This window comes from Salvelinus fontinalis, chromosome 33, assembly GCF_029448725.1.
Source record: "Salvelinus fontinalis isolate EN_2023a chromosome 33, ASM2944872v1, whole genome shotgun sequence".
In the NCBI taxonomy this organism is placed as follows: Eukaryota; Metazoa; Chordata; class Actinopteri; order Salmoniformes; family Salmonidae; genus Salvelinus; species Salvelinus fontinalis.
This window is the reverse complement of record NC_074697.1, coordinates 50,847,738-50,873,109: the sequence shown is the minus strand read 5'-3', so window position 1 is coordinate 50,873,109 and position 25,372 is coordinate 50,847,738. Positions and strand designations below refer to the sequence as shown.

Sequence of the window (25,372 nt, the reverse complement as noted above, 5' to 3'; positions counted from 1 at the left end):
CCACATCAACATATTTTTCAATCAGCACAGGCTTCATAAAATCACAAATAACGATTAAATAAATGACTTACTTTTGAAAATATTCCTCTGTTTGCAATCCCAAGGGTCCCAGCTACAACATGAATGGTCGTTTTGTTAGATAAAATCCATTATATCCCATTATATCCCAAAACGTCTGTTTAGTTGTCACCATCGATTTCAGTAATCCACTCGTTCAACATGCAGACAAAGGCATCCAAAAAGCTACCGCTACACTATGTTTTATATTGTATCCTAGAATGTAAATAAACTATAATATTTCATAGGGAAAGAAGTATGTTCAATAGAAAAGGAAAATTAGTAAGCGCGCGTCCTCTTCGTCGCGCGCCAACAGACTGATATTGTACCAGGACTCTTTGTACAAAAACTCAAAATTATTGCTCGTTTTTGAAGAAACAATCCTGAAACAATGAACAAATACTTTTGACATCTAGTGGAAGCCATAGGAAATGCAATCTGGGAGCTGGAATTACATATAACCCATAGCTTTCCATTATAAAACATTTCCGGTAGTTTTTTTCTTTGTATTTTCGGCTGCCATATCAATTGTGTTAATGTTTCATACATTATTTTAACATTTCTACAAACTATTATATGTATATCCTGGCTTCTGGGCCAGCGTAACAGGCAGTTTACTTTGGGCATGTCAGTCAGGCGGAAATTCAGGAAAATAGACCCTAGCCTGAAGAAGATGTATACTTACAACCATTCCATCTTCGTGGAGAGAAGTGAAAGCCTTCTGCATCTAATTCTAGTCCTATAATACTTAAGGATGTCATTAGAATGATGAAGATAAGGACAACACAATATATTTCATTTAAAACGGAAGGAATGAAGCAACGATAGAGAGAGGGAAAGAGGTAGGCTAATAACATTAGCGGAAATATTATGAAAGGTACTGTATATGGATGTCATAAGGTGAATGCACCAATTTGTAAGTCGCTCTGGATAAGAGCGTCTGCTAAATGACTTAAATGTAAATGTAAAATGTATATATGTGTCAGCCTACTAATTATACAAATCGGCCCAATTATATTTAATATTGAAATCAAATTCTCTAGCCTTAAATTGTAAATTTGCAGGCCGCATGTGCTGCACCAGAATCGCATGTTCTCTTCTGCTTCATCATGGTTTGAATGATGTGTGTAATTCTAGTTCATATAATACAGTATAATACAATACAGTAATACAATTCACACTCAAAAAGAGCCTACTGGAGCTAGTTTCATTTACTTACCCAAGAGAGCATATATTAGCTTTTATGTTTTTCTGTCATGCGTAATGTGCAGTAGCCTCATATATGTATTGGATAATGGCACAATCATTTGGGCTTTTTTGGGCATTAAATGTCACTAATGTAGGGCCCATAAAATGTAGTCAATATATGGCTCAGGCTCAGGTAGCATCAGATTAGAATTTTCATGCTAATCAAAACTCTCATTAAATCCAGGCATATTTATATAATTTATAATGCTTTTGAATGACACTTCAGGTTTTGGTGCAAAATACTGGCTATTCTACATTGTAGAATAATAGTGAAGACATCAAAACTATGAAATAACACATATGGAATCATGTAGTAACCAAAAAGGTATTGAAACAAATCAAAAAATATTTGAAATTTGAGATTTCTTCAAAGTAGCCACCCTTTGCATTGTTGACAGCTTTGCAAACTCTTGGCATTCTCTCAACCAACTTCATGAGGTAGTCACCTGGAATGCATCTCAATTAACAGGTATGCCTTGTTAAAAGTTAATTTGTGGAATTTCTTTCCTTCTTAATGCGTTTGAGCCAATCAGTTGTGTTGTGAAAAGGTAGGGTGGTATACAGAAGATAGCCCTATTCGGTAAAAGACCAAGTCCATATTATGGCATGAACAGCTCAAATAAGCAAAGAGAAATGACAGTCCATCATTACTTTAAGACATGAAGGTCAGTCAATCCAGAAAATGTCAAGAACTTTGAAAGTCTCTTAAAGTGTAATCGCTAAAACAATCAAGCACTATGATGAAACTGGTCATGAGGGCCACAGGAAAGGAAGACCCAGAGTTACGTCTGCTGCATAGGATAAGTTCATTAGAGTTACCAGCCTCAGAAATTGCAGCACAGATAAATGCTTCAGAGTTCAAGTAACAGACACATCTCAACATCAACTGTTCAGCCTTCATGGTCGAATTGCTGCAAAGAACACTACTGAAGGACACCAATAATATTAAGAGACTTGCTTGGGCCAAGAAACCCGAGCAATGGACATTAGACCAGTCAAAATCTATCCTTTGGTCTGATGAGTCAAAATTTGAGATTTTTGGTTCCAACTGCCGTGTCTTTGTGAGACGTAGAGAAGGTGAACAGATAATCTCTGCATGTGTGGTTTCCACCGTGAAGCATGGAGGAGGTGGTGTGATGGTGCTTTGCTGGTGACACTGTCTGTGATTTATTTAGAATTCAATGCACACTTAACCAGCATGGCTACCACAGCATTCTTCAGCGATACGCCATCCCATCTGGTTTGCACTTAGTGGCACTATTTGTTTTTCAACAGGACAATGACCCAACACACCTCCAGGTTGTGTAAGGGCTATTTGACCAAGAAGGAGAGTGATGGAGTGTTGCATCAGATGACCTGTCCTCCACAATCACCCGACCTTAACCCAATTTAGATGGTTTGGGATCAGTTGGACTGCAGAGTGAAGGAAATGCAGCGAACAAGTGCTCAGCATATATGGGAACTCCAATCAAGACTGTTGGGAAAGCATTCCAGGTGAAGCTGGTTGAGAGAATGCCAAGAGTGTGCAAAGCTGTCATCAAGGCAAAGGGTGGCTACTTTGAAGAATATAAAATATATTTTGATTTGCTAAACACTTTTTGGTTACTACATGATTCCATATGTGTTATTTCATAGTTTTGATGTCTTCAATATTATTTGACAATGTAGAAAATAGTAATAATCAACAAAAACCCTTGAATGAGTAGGTGTGTCCAAACTTTTGACTGGTACTGTACTTTTTGTATTTAGTCAGACATTGATGGACCATAGAGACTCCAGATGGGCTATCTGTAATTTGTCTGATATTTCATACATGTAAAAAATTGAAATTAGTGCATTTTTTTTAACGTGTTAATTAAACTTTGTCTGGGCCAATTCACCTCATCTTTTCAACTGCTCACGTTCTTTACTTGGTTGGCTGTAACTGAACCTTGTCAACCACATTCTTTGTGTGGCTGTGACCCTCTTCAGTGATGTGCCTTGGGGGTTATTAATACCCAAGGGAGAGGGTCAGAGGGGCTGGGGACTAGGGGTGTGGTGGGTGTCCCAGGGAAAGTGAAGACTAGGGGTGGGGTGTGTGTGTGTGTCAGGAAGAGTGAGCATCAGAGGAGTGTTTGTATGTGTGTGTGAGGACTACGGGTGCGTTGTTTCAATGTATCCCTGGGGTAGTGGGGACCAGGGCTGTGGAGGTGTACATTACAGAGCCCAAGGAATGCCAAGAACACGTGGTGGGCAATCAGACAGCTCTTTGGGAACATTTTATATCTTCTGTAAATTGACAGCATGAGACCACAGGCCTTGGCGCTGTCCATACTTTTTCCCATGCACCCATGTCAACATACACACACACGTGGAGGAACACAAATATGCAAATACACACACCAGCCTGGTTCATGCATCATGGGCCTGGTATGAACATGGAAATAAATGACCTGTGACTCAAACCAGCCATTTCCTTTTAACCTGAAATCTAATCCCAGTCCAGGACAGAGTCACACTTGCCGACCACCACGGACGGACAAGCTCACTCGCCCAGCCTGTCTCATTACACTACGATCAGAGCCGGCTGCAAACAATGATCAGTTAGGGGGAAATCAGACTTAACATTTTCATGCTATATTTATAATTATATAAAATATATGCAACACATTTTCCACTCAACCAACAAGTAACGCATACCTACATACCCGATTTCTGACTTTGAGAGTTTATCATCCTAGTTTGCGTTTTCAATACCTCAATCACGTATGTCAATCTTGACAAACACATCTCTCCCTACTCAGTAATCGAAGGCTTGGTTGAACAATCTCCTAATGTCGTTAAACGTTTGTGTTTTGTAACAGATGTCTATTTGCATTAATCAAATGGCCGTTTGGATGCTGGAATTACATCGGAGTGGATGAACATGCACCGGTAGCCTAAAGCAGACTTTTGAAGTAGTCTAATCAGAATAAAACATTGTGTCTAGTTGTGTTAATGCCACACCTTAAACGGCAATCCATTTTAAAAGTTAAATGACAAATATTTTGGAACATAGGCCTATGTGACGACTTGGGAGAATGATGATGGGCAACAGACAGTGCATCAGTATCAGAAGTTTAAAAAAAATTACAGTCAGACTCGTGCAACTGTGCCTTTCTATATTATGTTGCGTGGACCCATAACTGATCCAAATGGAATGAAACGTTTAAATAACAGGGTTTTGAAGCCATTATTCAAATTATATTTTCACTGCAGTTTACAGGCCAAAGTAGAGTTGTACTCACTTAAAAACAATAATGCAGTTATTGGATTGCGGTGGGCGGCAGGTAGCCTAGTAGTTAGAGTGTTGGTTTAGGGCGTTGGGCCAGTAACCGAAACGTGGCAATAAACTACAATGACCATAATGCATTGCTCACCCGCTTTGGTGTGTCAGGTAGCCTAGTGGTTAGAGCATTGGGCCATGGATCGAATCCCCCACTGACAAGGTAAAAATCTGTTGTTCTTCCCCTGAGCAAGGCAGTTAACCCACTGTTCCCTGGGTGCTGAAGACGTGGATGTTGATTAAGGCAGCCCCCTGCACCTGATTCAGAGGGGTTGGGTTAAATGCGGAAGACACATTTCAGTTGAATGCGTTCAATTGTACAACTGACTAGGTATCTCCCCTTTCCCTTAGGCTAGTCTACAGTATGTAGGACAATTGTATTGTCCCTAAGCAAGATCAATAGGGGAGCTTTTTGAGCTGTGTGTATACACTGCTGTTTCATGTGCAATGACACAGCTGGCCTCTCCGCTGCCTATCAGCTACTGTACTCCTCTATCTTGTGGATTTATATAGAACATTGGTGAATATTTGAATGATTTTATGAGTGGTATGATCGCCAGATCATTTATTGTAAATCTGGACAAACGATCCAAATACCATTATTGCAGGGTTTCCATTAGGGAAATGTGGAGTCGGAGCAGCGGCATTTTAATTTAGAACACACGGTGCTCAGAATGACAGAAATCACATTTATATTATGGTAATTCGGCTCAACAGAAAATGCAAATCGGGGATGCAACTGCGTGCATCCTTTTTACCGAACTCCAATGCGCATTTGAAGATGTTCAGAATAACTGTTCACATGTAGTTTTCCCTCAGCCAACAAGACGAGTAGTGAACAGCAAAATCACTAGTCTATATCAAGTGTCAAACTCATTCCCGCGGAGGGCCAAGTGTCTGCGGGTTCTCTCTCCACCCTTGTACTTGATTGATGAATTAAGGTAACTAATTAGTAAGGAACTCCCCTCACCTGATTGTCTAGGTCTTAATTTAAAGTAAAAACCAAAAACACGCAGACACTCGGCCCTTCGTGGAATGAGTTTGACACCCCTGGTCTATCAATCTGATATTCCACATGGTAGACAAATTGACCTATTTTAGTGGTCAGCTTGTCATTCTGTGCAAAAAAAGACAATTCATACTACCAGTAGGCCTAGGCTACATATACATTTTTTTTTTAAAGCAATGAGGCTTATGAAAAAGATCAGAACGTTTAGCTTAAAATGTTGATTAACTACTATTTATTCACATAAGCGCAGCAATGCACACAAGGCACGTACGCTAACCCCATTCGGTACAAATGTGCGCAACCGCGACATTCAAACGAGGCTGCATAGAAAACTAATAGGACTGTAGCAACTGTGTTGACATCAAAATTTGGGGTGTGAACTGCGTTTCTAGTCATGCGTTGATTGACATGATAATGGCTCTATAGTATTGGAGAAAAGTTGAAAAAACGGACCCCTCTGACGCTGTATGACATCGTGACATGTTATGGCGTAACGTACAGCACGCATAAAGCAACTAATTCTGTCTTACAGGTGTAGCACTTCTCTCACCGTTTAAAATAAAGAAAGGGACAGGGTAAGAGGGGATACCTGGTCATTTTTTGCATCATCACTGCAAGCTATCATGACTCTCAAAAGCCGCTGTTTACTTCTGAAGATCACTTTAGCACCGCCCTAAAATCCCGATTCATATTATACCCGATGACATATTATATAAACTCTTTATAGTGTTTTATTTACATTTTAGAGGCGATAAGGTGATAAATTGGAGCGATTGAGTGAAAAAAGCCATTTCCACACATGACATCTCTCTTTCTCACAATCACGCAATAGGTTTCGCTTCCCCACCTGCCATTTTTAAAAAGACCTGACGGAGCTCATTGCCTTCTTGTTCTTCTTTGTTGGAAAGGGGAGAAACTGTGCTTTACAATGGTATTGATATTACAGTTGATCTGGAAGTATTACGTTTTTTGGGCTCTAAAATAAGGTAAATTGTACGGACCAGCGCGATATACAAAATTGAGTTAGGCTATGAGCGAATGTTTGTTCCATAATGCAATTAGCGGGAAAACACCATTGTCAAAAGCTCACCTAACAGCAAGCATTTTCATGAGACATAGATGAAAATATAAATTCAACATTTTGAAAGAGGGGATGCAACAACTAAGATGGGTTGCTAATATGACTAGATTGTGCCTTTTCGCTACTGGACAATGAAAGAAAGCTGGATATTTGAAAACCAATAGAACATGAGTGGAATACGCTACTGGTTTCAATGGCATATGGAAGTCTTTATAAAAATAATTGCCTCCACGTTTGGTCATATTTTGGCTAGCCTACTTTGAAGCAGGGTAAACATGCCTCATAATATGTAGTAAAACATTCATGTTTCAAACAATTACACTGAACAAAAATATAAACGCAACTTGTAAAAGTGTTGGTCCCGTGTTTAATGAGCTGAAATAAAAAAATAAAAAAAAATAATACATAAAAATCGCAGAAATGTTCCATATGCCCAAAAAGCTTATTTCTCAAAAATGTTGTGCATTTATTTACATCCCTGTTAGTGAGCATTTCTCCTTTGCCAAGATAATCCATCCACCTGACAAGTGTGACATATCAAGAAGCTGTTAATGCAGCTTGATTATTACACAGGTGCACCTTGAGCTGGGGACAATAAAAGGCCACTTTAAAATGTGCCGTTTTGTCACACAACACAATGCTACAGATGTCTCAAGTGTTAAGTCGGCGTAAAATAGGCAAGCTGACTGCAGGAATATCCACCATAGCTGTTGCCAGATAATTTAATATTAATTTCTCTACCATAAGCTGCTTCCAATGTTGTTTTAGAGCATTTTGCATTAAGTCCAACCGGCCTCACAACCGCAGGCCACGTGTAACCCTTTTGTGGGGAAAAACTAATTCTGATTGGCTGGGCCTGGCTGCCAAGTGGGTGGGCCTATACCAAGTGGGTGGGCCAGCCTTATTCTAATATGTATTACATTGATGAGGGGAAAAAACTATCTACACACAATACCTCATAATGACAAAGCAAAAACAGGTAAACAAAAAAAAAACATTTACATAAGTACTCAGACCCTTTACCCAGTACTTTGTTTCAGCACCTTTGGCAGCAATTACAGCCTTGCATCTTCTTGGGTATGACACTACAAGCTTGGCACACCTGTATTTGGGAGTTTCTCCCATTCTTCCCTGCAGATCCTCTCAAACTCTGTCAGGTTGGATGGGGAGCGTTGCTGCACAGCTATTTTCAAGTCTCTCCAGAGATGCTCGATCAGGTTCAAGTCTGTGCTCTGGCTGGGCCACTCAAGGACATTCAGAGACTTGTCCCAAAGCCACTCCTGCGTTGTCTTGGCTGTGTGCTTAGGGTCGTGTTCCTGAGTGCTCGGGAGCAGGTTTTCATCAAGGATCGCTCTGTACTTTGCTCCATTCATCTTTCCCTCGATCCAGACTAGTCTCCCAGACCCTGCCGCTGAAAAACGGTGCCAGGTTTCCTCCAGACGTGACGCTTGGTTTCAGGGCAAAGACTTCAATGTTGGTTTCATCAGACCAGAGAATCTTGTTCCTCATTGAGAGTTTTTAGGTGCCTTTTGGCAAACTCCAAGCGGGCTGTCATGTGCCTTTTACTGAGGAGTGGCTTTCGTCTGGCAGCTCTACCATAAAGGTCTGATTGGTTGAGTTCTGCAGTGATGGTTGTCCTTCTGGAAGGTTCTCCTATCTCCACATAGGAACTCTGTTAGAGTGACCATCAGGTTCTTGGTGACCTCCCTGACCAAGGCCCTTCTCTCCTGATTACTCAGTTTGGAAGAGTCTTGGTGGTTCCAAACTTCTTCCATTTAAGAATGATGGAGGCCACTGTGTTTTTGGGGACCCACAATGCTGCAGAAATGTTTTGGTACCTTTCGACAGATCTGTGCCTCGACACAATCCTGTCTCGGAGCTCTATGGACAATTCCTTTGACCTCATGGCTTGGTTTTTTCTCTGACATGCACTCAACTGTGGGACCTTATATAGACAGGTGTGTGCTTTTGGAAATCATGTCCTATCTATTGAATTTACCACAGGTGGACTCCAATCAAGTTGTAGAAACATCAAGGATGATCAATGGAAACAGGATGTACCTGAACTCAATTTCGAGTCTCATAGCAAAGGGTCTGAATAATTATGTAAATACGTTTTTATTTGAATTTTTTATAAATGTGCAAACATTTATATTATTGAACATATATATTATTGAAACAATGTTGTGGTTGTTTGTGAGAATGCCAACAGGTGTGGTTCCCGGTGGGGGAAAGATACTATTGGGGAAAGGTTCCCGTGGGTGTTGCCATGGAAGCCAAGAAGGGAGTGAGGTGTGTGTATGTGCTCAAACACACATGCATGTGGGGGTCTGGTGGACTGGTGGAGTTTTGTCACACATGCAGCTAACACAGATATATGGAAATGTCTGCACTACCCAAAATGACAACAAACTAATTGCAGCATTACCGCAAAAATGGAAGAGGCAAGTGGAGGGGGAAAAGGTAAGGAACTTAGTTTAACTTGCATTAAAAACCAAAACTGGTTCAAGAAAATTGTGATAAATATAATGATATACCGGTTTCATTAAAGGACCCAAAAAATGGACAGCTGTGCCATATCAATTGCAAAATAGTTGAGAAGAGATTTTCGATGTACTGATTCCATGGCACATGGTTCATGAATTGACATGCAAAACAATGCAGGTTTCAAAACTTTGAATTGTATAAGAAACTTTGCATTTATTATACAAAATTCTTGCAAACAATGGAATGTTATATATATGGGGGATACAGCCTTCCCAGCTCTGCAGATTTTGCTGCGAGGAGGCAGAGTCATTAGATCATTTATTTTGGTACTGTCCATATGTAGCTCGTTTTTGGTCACAGGTCCAAGAATGGCTGAAGAATTGCAACATTTACCTAGAGCTAAAGCTGCAGATAGTATTACTGCATGATTTGAAGTCATAGTCAAATCGATCAATAATATAATAATTATTTTAGCAAAAATGTTTATCTTTAAATTTACAATCTGTACAAACAGATGAGAATAGAAAGGTTCAGAACTTTTGTCAAGCATCACAGCACAGTTGAAAAATATATGTCAAATAGAAATCCAATATGGATGGTGTTAAGAGATAGATGGGAGGGGTTGAATGGAGATGGTGGGACTAATAACAACAAGATAACAAACGTAAAACAAAAAGGGGTCTGTAAAATGTATATAGTATGTATAAGCTGGAAGTAGAAGCCTAAGTGTTTTTGTTTATTAGTTTACTCATATTAGGGGAGGGGTGGCAGGGTTTGTGGGGAGTAATAAAGGAAAATATATTTTTTAAAGATATATATGGATATAGATATATAATATATATAACATTTTTATCTTTAATTTACAATCTGTAGAAACTATGAGAATGGAAAGGTTCAGAACCTTGAAAATCACAAGATAACAAATGTATTGCACATTGGCTGTGCTGCTCATGCATTGAAAATGCTCCTCAAGGACATCATATACATATATACAGTACCTTGCAAAAGTAATCATCCCCTTGGCGTTTGTCCTATTTTGTTGCATTACAACCTGTAATTTAAAATTAATTTTATTTGGATTTCATGTAATGGACATACACAAAAAAGTCCAAATTGGTCAAGTGAAATGAAAAAAGTAACTAATAAAAAAAACGAAATAAAAAAATGGAAAAGTGGTGCGTGCATTAGTATTTGCTATGAACTCCCTAAATAACATCTGGTGCAAACAATTATCTTCAAAAGTCACATAATTAGTTAAATAAAGTCCACCTGTGTGCAATCTAAGCGTCACATGATCTGTCACATGATGTCAGTATATATACACTGCTCAAAAAAATAAAGGGAACACTTAAACAACACAATGTAACTCCAAGTCAATCACACTTCTGTGAAATCAAACTGTCCACTTAGGAAGCAACACTGATTGACAATACATTTAACATGCTGTTGTGCAAATGGAATAGACAAAAGGTGGAAATTATAGGCAATTAGTAAGACACCCCCAAAAAAGGAATGGTTCTGCAGGTGGTGACCACAGACCACTTCTCAGTTCCTATGCTTCCTGGCTGATGTTTTGGTCATTTTTGAATGCTGGCGGTGCTTTCACTCTAGTGGTAGCATGAGACGGAGTCTACAACCCACACAAGTAGCTCAGGTAGTGCAGTTCATCCAGGATGGCACATCAATGCAAGCTGTGGCAAAATGGTTTGCTGTGTCTGTCAGCGTAGTGTCCAGAGCATGGAGGAGCTACCAGGAGACAGGCCAGTACATCAGGAGACGTGGAGGAGGCCGTAGGAGGGCAACAACCCAGCAGCAGGACCGCTACCTCCGCCTTTGTGCAAGGAGGTGCACTGCCAGAGCCCTGCAAAATGACCTCCAGCAGGCCACAAATGTGCATGTGTCTGCTCAAACGGTCAGAAACAGACTCCATGAGGGTGGTATGAGGGCCCGACGTCCACAGGTGGGGGTTGTGCTTACAGCCCAACACCGTGCAGGACGTTTGGCATTTGCCAGAGAACACCAATATTGGCAAATTCGCCACTGGCGCCCTGTGCTCTTCACAGATGAAAGCAGGTTCACACTGAGCACATGTGACAGACGTGACAGAGTCTGGAGACTCCGTGGAGAACGTTCTGCTGCCTGCAACATCCTCCAGCATGACCGGTTTGGCGGTGGGTCAGTCATGGTGTGGGGTGGCATTTCTTTGTGGGGCCGCACAGCCCTCCATGTGCTCGCCAGAGGTAGCCTGACTGCCATTAGGTACCGAGATGAGATCCTCAGACCCCTTGTGAGACCATATGCTGACACATGCACATTTGTGGCCTGCTGGAGGTCATTTTGCAGGGCTCTGGCAGTGCACCTCCTTGCACAAAGGCGGAGGTAGCGGTCCTGCTGCTGGGTTGTTGCCCTCCTACGGCCTCCTCCACGTCTCCTGATGTACTGGCCTGTCTCCTGGTAGCGCCTCCATGCTCTGGACACTACGCTGACAGACACAGCAAACCTTCTTGCCACAGCTCGCATTGATGTGCCATCCTGGATGAGCTGCACTACCTGAGCCACTTGTGTGGGTTGTAGACTCCGTCTCATGCTACCACTAGAGTGAGAGCACCGCCAGCATTCAAAAGTGACCAAAACATCAGCCAGGAAGCATAGGAACTGAGAAGTGGTCTGTGGTCACCACCTGCAGAACCATTCCTTTTTTGGGGGTGTCTTACTAATTGCCTATAATTTCCTTCTTTTGTCTATTCCATTTGCACAACAGCATGTGAAATTTATTGTCAATCAGTGTTGCTTCCTAAGTGGACAGTTTGATTTCACAGAAGTGTGATTGACTTGGAGTTACATTGTGTTGTTTAAGTGTTCCCTTTATTTTTTTGAGCAGTGTATATACAAACACACCTGTTCTGAAAGGCCCCAGTGTCTGCAACACCACTAAGCAAGGGGCACCACCAAGCAAACGGTACCATGAAGACCAATGAGCTCTCCAAACAGGTAAGGGACAAAGTTGTGGAGAAGTACACATCAGGCTTGGATTATAAAAAAAATATCCGAAACTTTGAACATCCCACAGAGCACCAATAAATCCATTATTAAGAAATGGAAAGAATTTGGCGCCACAACAAACCTGCCAAGAGAGGACCGCCCACCAAAACACAGACCAGGAAAGGAGGGCATTAATCAGAAGCTACAAAAGAGACCAAAGATAACCCTGAAGGAGCTGGAAACCTCCACAGCAGAGATTTTAGTATCTGTCCATAGGACCACTTTAAGCCATACACTCTACAGGGCTGGGCTTTATGGAAGAGTGGCCAAAAAAAAGCCATTGCTGAAAGAAAAAAAGCAAACACGTTTGGTGTTTGCCAAAATGCATGTGGGAGACTCCCCAAACTTATGGAAGAAGTTACTCTGGTCAGATGAGACTAAAATGTAGCTTTTTGGCCATCAAGGAAAACGCTCTGTCTGGCGCAAACCCAACACCTTTCATCACCCCGAGAACACCATCCCCACAGTGAATCATGGTGGTGGCAGCGTCATGCTGTGGGGATATTTTTCATTGGCAGGGACTGGGAAACTGGTCAGAATTAAAGGAATGATGGATGGAGCAAAATACCGGGAAATTCTTGAGGGACACCTGTTTCAGTCTTCCAGAGATTTGAGACTGGGACGGAGGTTCACCTTCCAGCAAGACAATGACCCTAAGCATACTGCTAAAGCAACAGTCAAGTGGCTTAAGGGGAAACATCTAAATGTCTTGGAATGGCATAGTCAAAGCCCAGACATAAATCCATTTGAGAACATGTGGTAGGACTTAAAGATTGCTGTACACAAGCGGAACCCATCCAACTTGAAGGAGCTGGAGCAGTTTTGCCTTGAACGGGCAAAAATCCCAGTGGCTAGATGTGCCAATCTTATAGAGACATGCCCCAAGAGACTTGCAGCTGTAATTGCTGCAAAAGGTGGCTCTACAAAGTATTGACTGGGGGGAGGGGGGTTTTGAATAGTTATGTACGCTCAAGTTATTTGTTGTTTGTTTCACAATAAAAAATATTTTGCATCTTCAAAGTGGTAGGCATGTTGAGTAAATCAAATGATACAAACCCCCCAAAAATCTATTTTAATTCCAGGTTGTAAGGCAACAAAATTGGAAAAATGCCAAGGGGGGTGAATACTTTCGCAAGCCACTGTATAGTTGCACATTTCGGGGAATATTCAGAGGTGGAAACTTTCTGTGGGAATTAACGGAACTATATGCAAATTAATATTAATACCATTTAAATGTAGATGTTTTTTTGCATTGGATATATTTACCATATCATATGGAGACAGAAACATAAACCTTTTACCTTATCATAAGTAGACATAATTGCAAATTATTAAATCCTTCCAATAGAAAAAAATGTAGTTACAAATAACTTTAATACAATGAGTTGACTCTTCACATGGGATTATTTCACTGAACAACAAAAGGGAAAATTGATCCATCGTATCTCCCAAAAACGTTTTCAACATACATCTGTAAAATGATAGTCTAGAAACTGAAGCTTTGGTTGTCTTCCTCTCAGGATTCCATGTCTTCTCCCTAGACCTTCTGAATGTCACCTTCTTGAACATCAGACTCTGAGGCCTCATCTTCACTGTCACTTTCCAACCTTGTTGAGGATGGCTTGTTGTCAGGCTCAAAAAGCTTAAAATTTTCCCGGATGGCAACAATTTTTCAACCCTTGTATTGGTCAGCCTGTTGCGTGCTTTGGTGTGTGTGTTCCCAAACAAGGACCAGTTGCGCTCTGAGGTGGCTGATGTTGGTGGGATTTGGAGGATGATGGAGGCAACAGGGGAAAGAACCTCAGATCCACAAAGTCCCTTCCACCAGGTGGCTGATGAGATATGTTGACACAACTGCCATATTGCATCTCCATCTCAAAGCCCTTGCTTGGAAGTGTACTTCGCCAGACTGCCAGGAACCTTGCCCTCATCCAGGCCAAGGTGGTGAGACATGGTAGTGATGACACCATAGGCCTTGTTGATCTCTGCACCAGACAGGATGCTCTTGACAGCATACTTGGGGTCCAACATGTACACTGTGGCATGTATGGGCTTCAGGCAGAAGTCTTCATGCTTTTTGATATATTTCAGAACTGCAGTTTCCCCTGCTTGGAGCAACAGTGAAGTGGGCAGGGCAGTACGGATTTCTTCTCTTACATCTGCAAGCAGAGTCTGAACATCAGACAGGATGGCATTGTCTCCCTCCATGCACTGGCTACTGCTATAGGTTTTTAGGAGTTTCAGGCTGCTCTAATAGAGCTTATTAGAAAATGGAAGAAGTTCAAGATGACGGTCAATCACCCTCGGTCTGGGGCTCCATGCAAGATCTCACCTCGTGGGGCATCAATGATCATGAGGAAGGTGAGGGATCAGCCCAGAACTACACGGCAGGACCTGGTCAATGACCTGAAGAGAGCTGGGACCACAGTCTCAAAGAAAACCACTAGTAACACACTACGCCGTCATGGATTAAAATCCTGCAGCGCACGCAAGGTCCCCCTGCTCAAGCCAGCACATGTCCAGGCCCGTCTGAAGTTTGTCAATGACCATCTGGATGATCCAGAGGAGGAATGGGAGAAGGTCATGTGGTCTGATGAGAGAAAATAGAGCTTTTTGGTCTAAACCCCACTCGCCGTGTTTGGAGGAAGAAGAAGGATGAGTACAACCCCAAGAACACCATCCCAACCGTGAAGCATGGAGGTGGAAACATCATTCTTTGGGGATGCTTTTCTGCAAAAGGGACAGGACGACTGCACCGTATTGAGGGGAGGATGGATGGGGCCATGTATCGCGAGATCTTGGCCAACAACCTCCTTCCCTCAGTAAGAGCATTGAAGATGGGTCGTGGCTGGGTCTTCCAGCATGACAACAACCCGAAACACACAACCAGGGCAACTAAGGAGTGGCTCCGTAAGAAGCATCTCAAGGTCCTGGAGTGGCCTAGTCAGTCTCCAGACCTGAACCCAATAGAAAATCTTTGGAGGGAGTTGAAAGTCTGTGTTGCCCAGCAACAGCCCCAAAACATCACTGCTCTAGAGGATATCTGCATGGAGGAATGGGCCAAAATACCAGCAACAGTGTGTGAAAACCTTGTGAAGACTTACAGAAAACTTTTGACCTCTGTCATTGCCAACAAAGGGTATATAACAAAGTATTGAGATAAACTTTTGTTGGGATTGGAATTGATACAGACAATTACATTGATGGAAGCTAAACTCTGCAATAATAAAGCTGATCTACCCCCTAAAAAATGTTTTCAAAATTAAAAATACGTAACTTTAACTGTGTTCATCATCAAACTCAAATTTGGGATTGCATTCTATTTAAAGTTCAGGAGTTCAGTTTAACCACTCACTCCGCCATCTTGTCCCCCACCCTCAATAACCAAAGCTTGATGACTATTTGAATCAGCTGTGTAGGCCTAGGGCAAAAACCAAAATGTTCACCTCTTGGAGTCTCCAGGACCAAATTTGGGAACCCCTGGCATAAGACCATGTAGAACAGGGGTCTCCAACCTTTTTCCTAGAGAGTTACCCTCCTGTAGGTTTTAGCTTCAACCCCAGTTTTAACAAACCTGGTTCAGTTTATCAACCAGCTAATTACCAGAATCATGTGTTCAAGATTAGGGTGGGAGTAAAAACCTACAGGACGGTAGCTCTCCAGTAACAGGGTTGTAGAGCCCTGATATGGAACGACCATAAAATAAATATGGACAATTTCTATCAATGTTCAACATTTGTCAGCCCATTTGTCAGCCTTCAGATATTTATATAAACTGTACATGGCTCTGTAGCATCAAACAGATCCTAGACATTCAGATTGACAAATAAACAAACATTCTTTGGATGTCTAAAATATAGGAATGTACACTCTTTAATGCTAACTCAAAACAACTGTGTATTCAACAACAATGTTACATGGTAAAAGTAACACTTTTTTTAAATTAACAGTGTAGTACAGTTCAGTGTGTCCGAGTGCATCTCAGGTGTAGAGACACACAAGTGCAGAGAACTGTAGCTACAGATTGTTACACTAGATAATGTGATTTACCCACAGATTTCTGCAGACATCTTGGTGATGATAAGTCTTCTTTCATTGATCATAACAGGTGGGTGTCCACCCCAAAGTGCTGCAAGTCATGTGACAGAGACCTGTCTCGATCAATGAGTGAGAAGACATGATGGCAGCGCAAATATTGTTGAATTACTTTATGGAGCAAAGAAGTATTTTCATAACAGAGCATTTTCTAAATTCAACCTGACCCAATGCAACCGGACAATGGCATTTTGTGAAACTCCTTTATCCCCCAAATCGAGGATGAAGACGGAATTGCTAAGGTTGTCCGAAAATTCTCTGCCACACCAAACAGTACCTATCCTGTAACTCCCAGTAATAGATTCCAAAAATCTTTGGTTAAATCACATTATTTAACAATCTGTAGCTGACAGAACTGGTGATCAGCAGATGGGAGAGGTGGTCAGGATAAAATTTCCATTCCAAAGAAACATACAGTAAGTTCAGGGAATACTTGTAAAGATGTGGGAGAAGCATCATGATCAAACTGCCATTCAGCTCCTCATGAGTCATCTGCTTGAAATTTAGCATAATGTCTAATCCCCGAGAGGGATACAGTTCACGGGATACAGTTCTGCTACAATGACACATGCAGGCAAAGGAATTCTGTTTCTATATCTAGAATCCACTCCAGGAAGATGCCCAGGCACCATACGGTATTGTCTGCAAGACAAAAAACAAACAAAATTATACTCCATTGTACAGTTTGAACAACAGTTGAACATGTGCACAGGCACAGAGATTACATTTGCAACAATATCTTGCCGAATAGAAATAATTAGGGCATAACCCTCAACCTTTGCACAGGGACGAGGCCGTACAAATGAGCCTAGTTAGGTAGGCAGACAGTATCTACCTACAGTCATGTCTATCAGGCATGCTTAGGCAAATATGTTCATAGTGAAACCAGATTCAGTTTTACAACAGTAAGTTATTGTTTTCTCCTCACTGTTTGCTAGTAAACTTAGCTAGCTAGCTGGACATGCAATACTTGTTATTTACATCTGTTGGGAATGCTATCTTGCGTCATGCCTATAATTCTGTGATTTTAATGCATCCCATTGTCATAATCACAACCAATGACAACCCTCGTCAATTACGTTACATAGGTAGCTAGTAAATTAGTTACAGATAGCTGATGCCACACATTTGCTAAAAAGTTACAATTGTGAGGCGTGTCGCATAACAAGTTGGCTAGCTAGTTAGCCTGACATCTGCTAACTCCAGTCATGTGCTTATGCTTGTTGGTGAACCTAGCTTTAAAGTGGCTGGCCATATTTATGACTAAAAAGAGAAGAGATTTTACAATCGGGATACAACATAACTATTTTTAGTCTTAGATATGGCTACCGGTAGATGTTTGGCTAGCTTGCTGCATAGCTAATTATTTGGTTTCTCCCCACTGTAACGCAGTAGTAGGTTAGCCAGCAATATGCAATAAGGGTTTCAGTAGATAAACTAAAAGTTAGCTAGGTGGCTTGCAGGAAAAATAACTTACTTAGCTAAGTACCGCATTTGTCATCTGCCCTCTAGGTGCTGGCATCGGCTTTAGCTGAGCTTCTAATATTAGCTCAATCCAACTCTTTGATTCGAATCCTCTTCGCCATCTTCCGATTGAAACATGTGGGCTTGAACGTCACCATGTAGCTAATAGATAGCTCCATCGTCGAAATTCATGTTGATGAGAGGAATCACTTGAAGCCATTGTGTCTTGGTGAGCTCATTCAGTTTTTGCCCAAAGGATTGTTGTTCGTGTCCGCCTCCATTTAAATGAAACCCGCCTTGGGGGAGTGACGGGGGCTGGAGCACAAAGCACTGCACAACACAAGTTGTAGTCTTGCAGAGACCGGAAAAAGAATGGTCTGCTTGTATATTTAGCAATGAATCCGCCAATAGGAACATTGCTGAAAGAAGTCCAATGGCTCTATTGAACAAGGACAACCATATCTACACCCACAACAATGATCAGTATAACATAGAGCCTTTGCGAAATGCCACGAAGCAGGACTACATGTGTTTTTAGATCTTAACCCCCGCCCCATCAATACACTGGAAGCCGCCATAGGGTGCATCATTCAGCGTGCGAAGCCCTGACCTGCCTTGCTACACGTTAATTGCGTGTGAAACACATCTCACTGTCCTAGAAATGCTTCAGACATGATGAAACCAAGCCCAGATTTTCCCAGGGTGAAATTCCTCAAAGAGGTATATTGGTATAAAAAAAAGTGATGAGAATGAACTATTAGCACTAAATGGGTCTTATTCCTTTAGATTCTGATAAACTCTACTGTAGAAGCATGTGTCATTGTTTTTACCAGTCATGACGCACACATTCACTAGGCACATGTAGTAACAGAGAGTGTCTGCATCATTGGCCTTTTGCTTTGGCTGGGCCTTTAACTCTATCTCTGCCGGCCTCAGCTGTGTGTGAGTGAGTGTTGGTGTCATTGCACATTCAAATGTTTAGCTATTTTCAGCCTGATTAATGAGCATTGACTATCAAGGTCTTCAGGAACAAAGTTGCGAAAACTTCTGCACGGTTCCTCTCCATCCATTTGTCATGTTCAAATAAAAATCATTTTTATCTGTCACATGTTTTGTAAACAACAGGTGTAGACAAACAGTGAAATGCTTGCTTACAAGTCCTTTTCCAACAATGCAGAGTATATTTTTGAAGGGAAATAGTGACCAAAAATAATTACAGTGATTAACCAGTGTGTTCGACTGGGAACGCACAGGTTGAATCAACGTTTTTTTCCACGTAATTTCAATGAAATTACATTGAACCAATATGAAATAGATGTTGAATTGGCGTCTGTGCACAGTGGGATTGCTATATACAGGGAGTAACAGTGGAATGTGCAAGGGGTACGAGGTAATTGAGGTAGTTACAGTTGAAGTCGGAAGTTTGCATACACCTTAGCCAAATACATTTAAACTCTGTTTTTCACAATTCCTGACATTTAATCCTAGTAAAAATGCCCCGTCTTAGGTCAGTTAGATCACTACTTTATTTTAAGAATGTGAAATGTCAGAATAATAGTAGAGAGAATGATTTATTTCAGCTTTTATTTATTTCATCACAATCCCAGTGGGTCAGAAGTTTACATACACTCAATTAGTATTTGGTAGCATTGCCTTTAAATTGTTTAACTTGGGTCAAACATTTTGGGTAGCCTTCCACATGCTTCACACAATAAGTTGGGTGAATTTTGGTCCATTCCTCCTGACAGAGCTGGTGTAACTGAGTCAGGTTTGTAGGCCTCCTTGTTCGCACATGCTTTTTCAGTTCTGCCCACAAATGTTCTATGGGATTGAGGTCAGGGCTTTGTGAAGGCCACTGCAATACCTTGACTTTGTTGTCCTTAAGCCATTTTGCCACAACTTTGGAAGTACGCTTGGGGTCATTGTCCATTTGGAAGACCCATTTGCGACCAAGCTTTAACTTCCTTGAGATGTTGCTTCAACTTCCTTGAGATGTTGCTTCATTATATCTACATAATTTTCCTGTCTCATGATGCCATCTATTTTGTGAAGCACATCTGTCCCTCCTGCAGCAAAGCACCCCCACAACATGACGCCACCCCCGTGCTTCACGGTTGGGATGGTGTTATTCGGCTTGCAAGCCTCCCCCTTTCTCCTCCAAACATAACGATGATCATTATGGCCAAACAGTTCTATTTTTGTTTCATCAGACCAGAGGACATTTCTCCAAAAAGTACAATCTTTGTCCCCATGTGCAGTTGCAAACCGTAGTCTGGTTTTTGTAATGGTGGTTTTGGAGTAGTGGCTTCTTCCTTGCTGAGCGGCCTTTCAGGGTATGTCGATGTAGGACTCGTTTTACTGTGGATATAGATAATTTTGTACCGGTTTCCTCCAGCATCTTCACAGGGTCCTTTGCTGTTGTTCTGGGATTGATTTGCACTTTTTGCACCAAAGTACATTCATCTCTAGGAGACAGAACGCGTTTCCTTCTTGAGCGGTATGATGGCTGCGGGGTCCCATGGTGTTTATACTTGCGTACTATTTTTTGTACAGATGAACGTGGTACCTTCAGGCGTTTGGAAATTGCTCCCAAGGTTGAACCAGACTTGTGGGGGTCTACAATTTATTTTCTGAGGTCTTGGCTGGTTTCTTTTGATTGTCCCATGGTGTCAAGCAAAGAGGCACTGAGTTTGAAGGTAGGCCTTGAAATACATCCACAGGTACACCTCCAATTGACTCAAATAATGTAAATTAGCCTATCAGATGCTTCTAAAGTCATGACATCATTTTCTGGATTTTTCCAAGCTGTTTGAAGGCACAGTCAACTTACGGTAGTGTATGTAAACTTCTGGCCCACTGTAATTGTGATACAGTGAGTTAATAGTGAAATAATCTGTCTAAACAATTGTTGAAAAAAATTACTTGTGTCATGCACAAAGTAGATGTCCTAACTGACTTGCCAAAACTATAGTTTGTTAACAATAAATTTGTGAGATGGTTGCAAAACGAGTTTTAATGACTCCAACCTAAGTGTATGTAAACTTCCGACTTCAACTGTATGTACATATAGGTAGAGTGACTAGGCAACAGGATAGATACGACATTAGCAACAGCATTTGTGGTGTGTGGTGTCAGTATGCATGCGTGTGCATATGTAGCGTATGTGTGTGTGCGTATGTCTGTGTGTGCTGGAGTGTCAGTGTAACTATGTGTGAGTGGGTGGGTAGAGTCCAGTGTGTGTGCATAGTCAGTGCAAGAGACTGAGCGCAAAAAAAAAAGGACCATACAGGCAGTCTGGGTAGCCATTTGATTAGCTATATAGCAGCCTTGTTTAGCAGTCTTATGGCTTGGGTGTAGAAGCAGTTCAGGGTCCTGTTGGTTCCAGACTGATGCACTGATTCCGATTGCCGTGTGGTGGCAGAGAGTACAGTCTACGGCTTGGATGGCTGGAGTATTTGACCATTTTTGGGGACTTCCTCTGTTATAGAAGTCCTGGATGTCAGGTGTTGACTGAAGCCTAGTGTCATTGCTCCTGTTCCTAATTGCCAGACACCTGTTAGAAGACCATGGGAGTTGCCCATCTCTACCCCCCCCCCCCCCCCCCCCCCACAACATCAGTAAGCCTACCATTATTCCATGTCTGTAGCCTACTGGAGCATAAACCATATTCAAGCCCATGTGTTGAGAGGGAATCAACGAAGCACAATGCTGCAAGTTAACTTGCACTATTACAATCACGCAAGACGCCCACCAACACATGCACACACACAATTTTCTGCTCTAAAACCGAGCTATGGCAGGCCTGCATTTCAGGGCCCAACATTTCAAATCTAAAACTGATTTATGCTCCCTGCAACACAAGACCGGCGGAGAGAGAGAGAAAAATCAAATCAAATTTTTCATTGACAATAGGCTTGCTGTGCAATGTGAGAGAGAACTGATTTGACCTTGATAGAGAGCGAGAGACAGCGACAGAGAAAGAGGTTGATAGTAACATCATTGTTCTAAAGACAGTTAGAACATGACAGCAGAATTTATGATCTGGGCTAGGACTGTCAATTAATGAGCCTGTATTGCCATAACAGAACACAAACACACACTGGTAGGCCTACACTATTCCCACAGACAGTAGCTTGGCAACTATGGGAGGAGTTCTAGGCCTATAGAAAATTGGGTTAGAAATAGTTTTTTCAACATGTATCAACTAGTATAAACCTATTGTATACATTTATTGTAGGCCCTATGCAAATTTGACCAACCAATTTCCCTATCCCGTTTTAAGTCATTGGAATTTGAGGAGAATGGGATGTAGAACTCTATGAAAGATGATAATAATGTTACATTTAAATGTAATGTCTTATAGAGTGACGGACGGCATACGAGTAACGGCCGAGAAATAGCGTCACTGTATTGCGGAAACAAAGTATCACTGTAACTGTAATCTATCGACATTTTTGGCAACATAATTTCAAATAAACCTAATCGCGTGCTTGCATGAATATGGATTTTAAAAATGACATTAATAAAATAAGGGCGATATGACAGGGGAAACTCTGTATGCATGCCCCATAACCCTCGCCAGCCTCGTGCAAGACTGCTTCTCGAGACGATACAACGTGCTTTATAGGTTATTCTAAGAACAGTTTAATTGCACTGGTTAGAGGGACGAAATTGGGGAAATGTTGGTAAAGCCGATTATTATTAGCATAAATCTAGCATACTGTAATCCCAGTTTGTTAATCCCATTGCAATTAATTTCGATACATTAGCCTTAAAGCAGCCTCGATTCGGCCTGTTGGACTCCGTCATGATTTTCTTAATGACAAATCGGTTTAAAATGTTAATTTCCCCCGCTACACTAGTGACCTAATAGCTAATAACTCGCAATCCCCTGAAAAAAAAGCCTATTTCGAGGAATCTGTGAAAATATTGAGAGAGAAATTATGAATGTCCATGGTTTACAATTTTAATTCCAATTGCCTATTTTAATTGCGGGGACATATGTCAACAATCTATTCTAGGCTATAACCATCGCAGTTGATTAAAATAAATTCAGTAGATCATTGACCGTAAGTATATAATGTTATAAATGGGGGGGGAAAGGTGCCAACAGAGGGGAAGAACACATCCGATACCGTTTGATCAGCTTTGATTGGCTGTTGACATTATTGGGGTGCAAATCATGATGAACAAACGTTTCCGTTATGTAGGCCCAGTCTAAAAAACACAAGGCTATTGAATCATTAAAATGTACGTGAAAATTTGGACCCCAGGCTGCATTCATATTGGTAACTGATTGAAGCCGATCAACGAGACTTTGTACTATGACTCTGAATTGTCACATCAATATATCATTGTTTTAATATGCAAACCCGATCTGATCGTGTCCCAAACCGGTTTCTTACCCCAGCTTTTAGCGGTTCGGCCAATAAACTCTCCTGTTCGTGGGTTGTAGATAGAATCTTTCCAGGAGGACGTCTGCGGCTTGTCTCCGTCAGCGGCGGGTGTCTCCTCCTTGGTCGACATGGTTGGCTTTGGGTTGTTCAAAATGATGACCGTAGATGGTAAGAATGTTATAATGCCCAAAAGGTCTATAAACGATGGATTGCCTGCTTTATAAAATAAAAAAATGGAGTGTTATTTCCGAGCCAATACAGCCTAGTCTCTTCAAGTTACCCTCTCCACACGGCTACAGTACCGCAGCAACTGAGCTGGAGGAAATTTCGCATTTGAAGCATCTCAGCGCATGCGCATTTTCAGCATTCAGGCTCCAGAAGAGGCATTCAAAACTCAGAGGAATGTTTTTTTGATTTGTTATTCATCATCTTAAAAGGTTCTATTGTATTTAAGTGGGCTAGATTGATTTCGACCAGGGACGGGCAACTTTGATGGTGGTGGGGGACACACAAAAAACGCAACTCATCACGGGTTGCCGCAGTGGCGCGTTTGTCTGCACCTCAATACCTCCCAACCTTAACAGCAAAACATTTTAGCAGCCCCCCTTGTGAAATCTAAGAAAAAAAAAATAATCATGTTTTAAATGTAATTTTCTGCAATTCTGCAAATTTTGCCATGGGGCAGAATAGCAGTTGTACAGCTAATTTCCTGCAATTCTACACATTTTGCCATAGGGTGGAGGCAAATGTTTGCAGTTTTTAATATGTGCCCCCCACTCGGTCAGTAATTCGACCATACTTACAAGTTTAGATAGTTGGCCGCTACTTATTTACCGATCTCATATTTTTTTTGCTGACATAGGCTAATTGAGTGACTGCTGATGTACCACCACATTTCGAAATTGCACCTTGTGTATTTGGTTATTCTAACTCTCAATAGTAAGTGGAGACCCCAACTGAAAGAGTTCCAAATAGTACATTTTTCTGTAAAATTGGTCCACTGGCCTAAAAAAGGGGGGTTTATATTGATTTATATATAACTTTCTAGTGAGGATCGAGAAGGCTGTAGGCATATGACCAATGATTAACCAAGTGTTTTGTGATCAATAGCCCTCTATTTGATAAATATTCAGTGATGGCAGTGCCACATTCATATCATAATCTAATGATGCTGGTTCTTCATTTTGTCAGTGTTTGTTATGTTCCCGTTAGAGCCGGCATGGAGCTTAGAAACTCTAGGCTGGTGGTCCGAATGCAAAAATCTCATGGAGCCGGCTTGCAGGCGTTGCATCTCCTGCCATTTTGCCCTTGAGCAAGGCCCTTAACCCACCAACTGCTCCAGGGACGATGCACTGTGGCTGATCCTGTACTTCCAAACCCTCAGCGTGCGTGTGTGTGTGTGACTCGGGTGTGTTGGGCTGATCTTTTTTTTTTTTCGTTCTCTCCCAAAAAATGCTGGTATCAGAATCTCAGGTGCCTTTTGTGCCCTTGACAAAAGCACTTTACAACTAACCTGCTCCAGGGAACTACACTGCAGCTGATGCGTGCCTGCTTCCAGCCTCGTCTGTGTGCGGTGTCCAGAGGTCAGGAATGAAATAACTGACGCCAAAATACATTTCAGTTTCAATGGATAATAAAAGGTTGTATTGTATAGTTTTGAACTAGCACACAAGCTAGGGTAAAGTAGAGCGTTTCAATATTACAAGGCAGTTCAATCAATGAAACTGCTCTGGATTAGGAACGGATTTACACAATGTGGGTATTCTGGGACTCCGAGAGAGAAGTCTCTGATGAGCAGTAGCGGTGTATATTACAACCGACAGTATGTGATCAAATCAAATTGTATTAGTCACATGCGCCGAATACAACAGAAATACAACATTTCACCTTACAGTGAAATGCTAATATACGACTTAAAAACAACAACAAAAAAACGGCTAAGAATAAGAAATAAAAGTAACAAGTAATTAAAGAGCAGCAGTAAAATAACAATAGCAAGACTATATATACAGGGGGGTACCGGTACAGAGTCAATGTGCAGGTGCACCGGTTGGTTGAGGTAATATGTACATGTGGGTAGAATTATTAAAGTGAATGCATAGATGATAACAACAGAGATTAGCAGCGGTGTAAAAGAGGGGGGGGGGGGGGGGCAATGCTAATAGTCTGGGTAGCCATTTGATTAGGTG

At 41.5% G+C, this 25,372-nt stretch overlaps 1 protein-coding gene and 1 long non-coding RNA gene across 2 annotated transcripts in view; both read right to left on the bottom strand.

Moving 5' to 3' along the window:
- The window catches only part of LOC129832494 (sodium/potassium-transporting ATPase subunit beta-3-like), a 46,317-nt gene extending 22,785 nt beyond the window's left edge, over positions 1-23,532 (bottom strand). Inside the window, exon 1 of the mRNA XM_055896612.1 lies at positions 23,193-23,532. Coding sequence (XP_055752587.1) covers positions 23,193-23,313 — 121 coding nt within the window. The 5' untranslated portion in view covers positions 23,314-23,532. The remainder of the gene's footprint in view (positions 1-23,192) is intronic.
- LOC129832495 (uncharacterized) lies at positions 16,084-21,365 on the bottom strand. The gene is made up of 2 exons (XR_008755954.1): positions 17,801-21,365; positions 16,084-16,965 (listed from the first exon to the last, which is right to left on the bottom strand). It is a non-coding gene; the product is annotated as an uncharacterized LOC129832495 (long non-coding RNA).
- Positions 23,533-25,372: the final 1,840 nt, after the last annotated feature.